The sequence below is a fragment of the Megalops cyprinoides genome, chromosome 20 (genome assembly GCF_013368585.1).
Source record: "Megalops cyprinoides isolate fMegCyp1 chromosome 20, fMegCyp1.pri, whole genome shotgun sequence".
Taxonomy (NCBI): Eukaryota; Metazoa; Chordata; class Actinopteri; order Elopiformes; family Megalopidae; genus Megalops; species Megalops cyprinoides.
The window spans coordinates 22,259,764-22,267,505 of record NC_050602.1 but is presented as its reverse complement, the minus strand read 5'-3'; the positions used below and the strand labels follow the sequence as shown (position 1 = coordinate 22,267,505).

At 39.3% G+C, this 7,742-nt stretch overlaps 1 protein-coding gene across 1 annotated transcript; it reads left to right on the top strand.

Annotated features, from left to right (window-relative positions):
* The first annotated feature begins 775 nt into the window (after positions 1-775).
* Positions 776-5,677, top strand: LOC118795880 (barH-like 2 homeobox protein). The gene is made up of 3 exons (XM_036554648.1): positions 776-1,348; positions 4,121-4,346; positions 5,247-5,677. The coding sequence occupies exons 1-3, from the start codon at positions 808-810 to the stop codon at positions 5,557-5,559; spliced, it is 1,080 nt and encodes a 359-aa protein (XP_036410541.1). The 5' UTR covers positions 776-807; the 3' UTR covers positions 5,560-5,677.
* Positions 5,678-7,742: the final 2,065 nt, after the last annotated feature.

Genomic DNA, 7,742 nt, shown 5'->3' with positions numbered 1-7,742 from the left:
CTGCATTTTCCCAAAATATAACAATGAAATCAAAACATTTAGAACGGCTTTACGAAAATTATATGGCAACAAATATCATGAGCAAAACCAATAACTGGCATATGGCAATACAATGACATGTAATTCCAAACTGGATGAAGTGTTGAGTGTTTTCATGTTACTGTTCTTAATAGTTCGTCACCAGATTATAAGGTAAACACCTTTTCCAGCCTTGTTTTCCCTTTCACGAAGCCAGAGCTACAAGGTAGCCGCTTAAGTTGTTAAACAAGGGCATTCACGATTCGATAGCTGGCTCGAAATTGAAGACAAATTAGCAACGCTTTGATTGGTTAAGTGATGATAAGGTCACGCTGAAACCAATGACAGAATAGAAGGGTAGAACGGGCGGTGCATCACAATAACGGAGCAAAAAAAGTGTCTTCTTTGCAATGCCATGACGTCAGCGTAGGCCGTATTTGTAGGGCATCTCCACGATTACAAGCGTGGTATCGAAGAGTCATTCCTAAGGATCTCTCTACACCTCGACTTCAGATAAGAATTAATTTACCGGGTTTAAAGGACATGGACTATACGGCTTTACAGATTTCATATTGAATGTGTCGAATTTCTGGACCGTTCTCGTCGTTTATAAAACAGAGCGAATAACATTTTTTTTTGCTTCATTGCTTTATTATCTTTATTTATTTATTTTACAATATTGGTGATTTTCATCTTTTACCTTTGCTTTTCTGAAACTCATGGGGGATTTTAACATTTTAAAGTTTGTGATGAAGACCACTTAATTGCAACATTTTTATTTTGCTTACTATGGAAGCATCTAACGGGTCGAATTTTGGAATAGACACTATTTTATCCAACAACCCCAGCTGTGGAAGCCCGGTTCTAATGAACGGAGATTTTCGTCTTGGCGACAGCAGGAGCGCGGATTTCAGGAGCCAGGCCACGCCATCACCATGTTCGGAGATCGACACTGTGGGAACTACTCCCTCGTCCCCCATTTCGGTCACCATGGAGCACGCCGAAGCCCATCTGCTCCAGGATAGCCTTCAGCATCACCACCATCTTCACAATCAGCAGCAAACTTTGCAGCTCTCGCCTCCGCCTCCGCAGCCCGGAGCAGTCGGCTCTGCCCCGAGGACTGTCACCTCTTCCTTTTTAATCAAAGACATTCTGGGCGACAGCAAGCCACTGGCCGCCTGCGCGCCGTACAGCACGAGCGTGTCATCGCCGCACCACACTCCAAAACCCGAGATCTTTGCAACCGACGGCTTCAGGCCAAAATTAGAGCACGACGATAAGATCGAGCTGGACAAACAAAACGACGTTCAAAACGACCTGAAATTTAACGGTAAGCCAAAATTTATGCAATGTCTTGTCTTTTACAGACTACATTCTAAAATGTTTGTTGATTGACATAAAAATACTGGGTTGCATTTAAATCCAAATTCTGTGTGCAGTTGTAAGTATTGCGTATCTTGATCAAATGATATTTAAAATTAATGTATAAATAAAACGTGCTTAAGCATGTAACCTGTGTCAAATGCATTTAAAAAAAAAATCATGCACATGACGATTTAAATGTATCAGTCATGTATTATTATTATTATTGCCAAGAATTGTATGTATATTTATTCATCTATTCAGAATCTATTGCAATTTTTAAGATTAATTTTACATTTATGATAGAAATTACTTCAGTAAATAATTCACAGTTCCATGTAAAATATAAGATAAAATTCACCTTGGATGAAGATGTCCACAGGGTAAATAGATACAAAATATAGTTGGGAATATCAGCAGTACACTATAAACTGTTATTCAATTTAGCCTAAATTGGACATTACTTATTTATAAATTGCATTTGTTGTGCATATGTAAATGTACATCTGGCACGAATGTTGCTGTCTTATGTTGTCTTCTATACTGGTAAACCCGTAACATAAACAGAACCAAAATCGGCGAGAAACCTATGTGGCGACTTTTCCAAGCGCGAGCCTCCCTGGCGGGTCAGGGAGATTATTGTTCTTCCCACCGCGAGGTTCCACGGAGTGCCACAAAATCATTGACACGAACTGGCATATCGATTTCCTATCTTCTCATCGGAAAAAAATAAAGTTGACAAGCAAGTTTCGTATCGGTGAATGCTGGATGTGATCTACCAACCCACAGCTGTTTGTTGATCCGTATGTCTGTTCCCCCTCGGTTTTCATGTGTCGGTCTACAATTTAGGCCCGTAGCAAGGTCCCTCGTGTGGAAGTGTGGTCAAAATCACTTGCTTGTATTGGCTCCTGTTGTCCATTCTCTCCATCCTTGATATTTCATTCACACACTTACATAAAACACACATTAACAGACTTATTTTGTGATTAGTTTTATTTAAACTCATTACAAAAAAATAGTTAAATCTCAAGAATTCCCAGTTTTGATTACCCACCCAATCTTTGCCGATTGTTTCAATTATTATATGAATAGAACTTTGTAACAACTATAACTGTTTGCTAGCACATTTGATACATTTGATTTTAATTTGATTTGATTTTCTTAGGTTTCAGCCCTGTGATGGCAGCACCCATAATTTGGTATAAGACAGCAAGAACAATAACAACAGCGACAATTAGACAACGATTTGATACATATTCAACAGTAGTGTATCCGGGGATATTTGTATTTCATGCAATGAATTTAAAACCATCGGTAATTCATGAATATACCAGTCAATGCAATCATGCAACTGTTTATTCTGCAATGACGTGTTACATCAATCTACATTTAATATAGGTAGATCAATTCAAATGTGGCAGTGTTCCTTCCTGTTTTGTATCTTTGCATAGGTTGAATTGGGCATGGTTCTTCCCTTCTCAACCACCGACTGGGTCTTTTCGATTGCCTTGCAATGATCATTAGTTTACCCGGGGCTACCTCTTCATATGCTTTATATAAGTGTTATTTGTCGTTATTTCTCGAGTAAGACAGCTTTGCGGACACAGTCAGATGTTCATTTTATTTTAATTTTACGACAAGAGGGTTTCACATGTGCTTTTACATGTAAATGATAACCTACTCGATATTGTTAAGTGACATATAGATGTATACTTTTTTTTTATCTCGTCAGAACATATCTATCCTGACGAAGAAATATAGCTAAGAAATAGCATGGTTTTCTCACGAACTAGCACAGATCATGCAACCTCCATTACCACAATTGTTGGATGCTCGTATGGTCTTAAAATACATTCATAGCACAGTTATCTAAATAGCCAAATAGACGACAATCGACGCAAACGCGTGCGATGCCAATGTGCCTCGTAACGGAAACGCTCACAAATATTTCAGTGCGTATATCATCTTAATTTGTAGCGAAAACCGTTAAACCTCTGGGCCCAAGATAATTGATCAAATGCTTTCGATGTGAGATATCAAAATCTGTTCTCAGCCTAAACTGTCAAGTGCGACTTTCCTATTCAAGCGTGTGAAAAGGTGGGGCCGCTGGAGAAGATTATTCTTATTTTGAATGGAATAATAGTGGTACCCCCCCACCACCACCACCACCATCACCATCGCCCCCACCCTACCCCGAAAAAAGTACCTACCGCACTACGTTCTTCCATCTTCCTCACATGCAATATAAATATAATATATCAAGACGCATTTGACCAAAATGTAAATGAAAATATTTAAGTTGCATGATTTTGGGACATTCAGTACTAATCTGAGGGTGCCTTTGGCCCCAATGACGATGGACATGAAGCCTCTGAAATAAATCGGTGCACCGTTTCCCACAACTAACTGCATTTTAATTTTACTTTGAACAATGACTTCAAGGATTTTGCTTGTTAAATTGATTGTATATAGCTTGTAAGTTATTAAGAGTTTTGCAGCTGCTGAAAACGAAAAACGTGTATGAATCGACAAAAATGTGTAATAGGCTGTTTATTACTCCATGTGGAAAACAAAACGAATTGTGTTAGCCTGAATGCAACCCTGTTTTGCTATTTCTATTCACTATTTATGTAGCCTATTAAATGATTTTATGTCGATTTTGGCAGTGAGTTTGGGACAATAAAATTTGTTGACCAGTCAATCTAAATATGTGTATGAATTCTTCCTTTTCTTTATTCAGGAACAAAGGAAGAGGGAGACAGAGAGATTTCAAGTAGCAGAGAAAGTCCTCCGATTCGCGCTAAAAAACCTCGAAAAGCACGGACGGCCTTTTCCGACAACCAGCTCAACCAGCTGGAGCGCAGCTTCGAGCGCCAGAAATACCTCAGCGTGCAGGATCGCATGGACCTGGCAGCGGCTCTAAACCTGACCGACACACAAGTCAAAACCTGGTATCAGAACCGACGGTACGTGACACCTATCATTCGGTGAATTCATTTAGCCCACTATCATTTTTATAATAATTATTAGGATTAGTAATAGTAGTGGTATAATAGTAGTTTATTGTTGTTAGTGTATTTCGTTCTCATAAGTACATAATGGTCGTATTAATTCAGCGTATTTCAGCCACTTCCAATTTATGCATAGTGCTACCACTTTAACCTGTTAATGTGCTTCAGCCACCGATGATCGCCATCAAACATGTCTGTAAACAACTCCAGGAGAATTCGGGGGAATGCATGCCTATATGCATCCAAAACATTTAGCTTTGTCCCATGTCAAGATAATCTATCACAACTGAAACTGGGTCATATACGATACATGCCCTGCAGGTAATTCGATACAAAAATAACAAGTGCGACGTTAAAGCATAAACAAAAAATTGTGAAAATATATGGAAAATAGGCCTATGTGTATATTTTGATTACGTTTACAAAGAGTGTGAATTCGGTTATAAGCTAAAACTTTAACAGGCTAGGGTTTTGGGCTAAAAGAATAAAACAGTGATTGGCACTGTTATTTTTGTCGCTGAAAAGACCCATTTAAAAATACTGAAGTCAGTAATGTATGATGACCTGGCTTCGGGCTTATGAACAAAGTAAAGAGCTCAAAAATCAACACAGGATAAATTCGACTTAAGAACGGATTTAATTGTATCGATTGTTTTGTAAGTGAAGTAAGCTAGTTTTAAAAGGATTTACAATACTCTCGGTTTTCGGGCTTATACCTTTCTTTAGTCCAAATGCAAAGAGCTACCAAATTCTGCTCCAAGTGATTACCGCCCCCCCAATTAAATAGGGCTAGGGGAATTCACGGTCTCCGAACCACTTAAATAATTGATTTGCTGTATTTTGATCTTATTTCAGGACAAAGTGGAAGAGACAGACCGCTGTCGGTTTGGAGCTTTTGGCCGAAGCTGGAAATTATTCCGCTCTTCAAAGAATGTTCCCGTCACCGTACTTCTACCACCCGAACCTGCTGGGAAGCATGGACAGCACCACTGCGGCCGCCGCAGCTGCAGCTATGTACAGCAGTATGTACCGGACTCCGCCGGCTCCGCACCCGGGCATGCAGAGGCCTCTGGTCCCCAGGGTTCTCATCCACGGTCTTGGACCTGGGGGGCAACCGGCATTGAATCCCCTGGCTAATCCCGTTCCTGGCACGCCGCAGGCTCGATAAACATTTGAAACCGCCGAACAGCATCGACAGCACCAAATGGCAAGCGCACGAAACTTACGTGGAGCGCTGGGACGAACTTAAAAGTACTTTTTAAAAAGTCTATTCAAAGACAGTTTTTCAAGAGCGATGGTAAGAGGTGATATTTAATCAGTTCCAGCAAACTAAGAACTGTAAACAAAATAGCAAAACAGTAAAGAGAATTGTTCCAGTGCGTCTTATTCTTATTTCTTTTCTATTTTCTTTTTTTTGTAGAAATACAATTATGATACTAACAAATACTTTGGAAAAGTTTATGAGATTGAAAGAATATGGGTCGAATAAAGAGGGTATCATACAAAGCGAATCTCCGAGACTGTTCTATTACTGTTTAAGACGAGGAAGACGGTCTGCTATAGCTTTGCACTCGACCCCAAGGTCTTTTTTCTTTGATGGCTCTGGCATGCACATAGAGGCTACATTATAAAGGACTGAGTAAAATATTTATTTGTACATCCATTTGCATCCACACCTGCCAACGTAACACGTGCAGGTTTAAAACATGTTTAAGCCTTTTTTATTTAAGTTCTGCAATTACGACAACCTGCTGAAAAATAAGAAAAAAAGTCTACCTTCTTCCTCCGACTGCTTGAATTATTCACTCTATGACTGCAATTCTGTAACAACAATAAAAACTTTATTTTTTTACCGGCACTGAGGCCTGATACAGCCTTGATTTATTTTTAAATCTTAAAATGCAGTATAAAAAGATTATGAAGAACGCAGCCTTAATCCGTCCTAATAATGCAGTACCGGCAGCAGTAATGGCAACAGCAATACTGGTAGTTGTACTGCTGTTGTTGTGGCTGCTGCCGCTTCTACTACTACGACTGCTGACGTAATAATAATACTACTACTACTAATAATAATAATAATAATAATAATAATAGGCCTAATGATAATAATGGCAGGCCTAATAATAATAATAATAATAATAATAATAATAATAATAAATTTGACATATGGAACTGGATTAAGATCCGTGGTAATGCCCTATAACAGCGATAATTCTCTTCGTGGTTTTGTGCATATTCAGACTCTCTGACGGTGGGAATAAACGGCCGCGTGGGAGGCGCGGCCTGGAAAGCCGGAAGGTGGTCTCAGTTCGGCAGCTGTTCCATGGCAGCGGAACGCCTCAGACATGAGGTTACAGCAGACAGAAGGCGCAAGTCCTCTCAGCGTGAGCTATCAGAGGAGGCGAGGAGAATTAAAAGATAAATTGAAAAATACACACTTAAAAATAACGTCCCACGAGATCTGTCCGTCTTGATCCACGTCGGGTGTGATGGTGTAATCTTCAAGACTAATTCCAGATCGAAAAGTAAACTTTGGTATTTACATGTATTTGTTCTTTATTATTAAACAATTCATATCCAACATGATGTTGGTGGGTTAGTGAATGATGATATGCATTTTTGTAGTAAATTAGCAGATTTTTTTTGTGCTTTAACATATTGTGAATAAACTCAAAACATAAATGAGGCACTTTCAAATGGTGTATTGTTCAGAATGGTATAAGTGGTCCGTTGTTCAGAAACATTAAGGCACTATCTGAAGCATCGTGTCTGACGCGACCAAGACAAACCAATAAATGGTGTTTCCGGGAGGCGGTAACTAAGTAGCCTACTCTAAATGAAAATCTTGAAATGTTGTGTTTGTTGTAGGCGTGATCGTATGCAGGCAAAAATGGCCTTTCGAGTAAACTGACGATTCGAAGACCCTCGGGGCACGTTTTTACGACTTCATTGAGTGAAGAACTGTCTGTCAATTTCTGTAACAACAATTAAAGCAATTCGGACACGTGCAATTATATCTAGAAAAATATGTATAGGTCTAGGTGACACGCGTGACACCTGTCCCTGCCTCTAGCACTCTTCCAAAGTTTGAGGATAACAACTGAACGCACACTTTTTACAATACAAGTTACAATGTTTAAGTTTGTTATCTAATAAATAATACATTATTAATGCGTATGTGTTAGTAACAGTCGTGCAATTAACGGAATAAATGCAAGTCTCCATCGTTTCTTGCCCCTCTAGCTCTATTTCACCTAGGAAAGCCAAAATCCGTCAATTGCTAACGTCGCTAGCTGGAAAACCCGAAGTGGAGAATGGTCGTTACAAAGTTCCTGCACGCAGTACAATTCT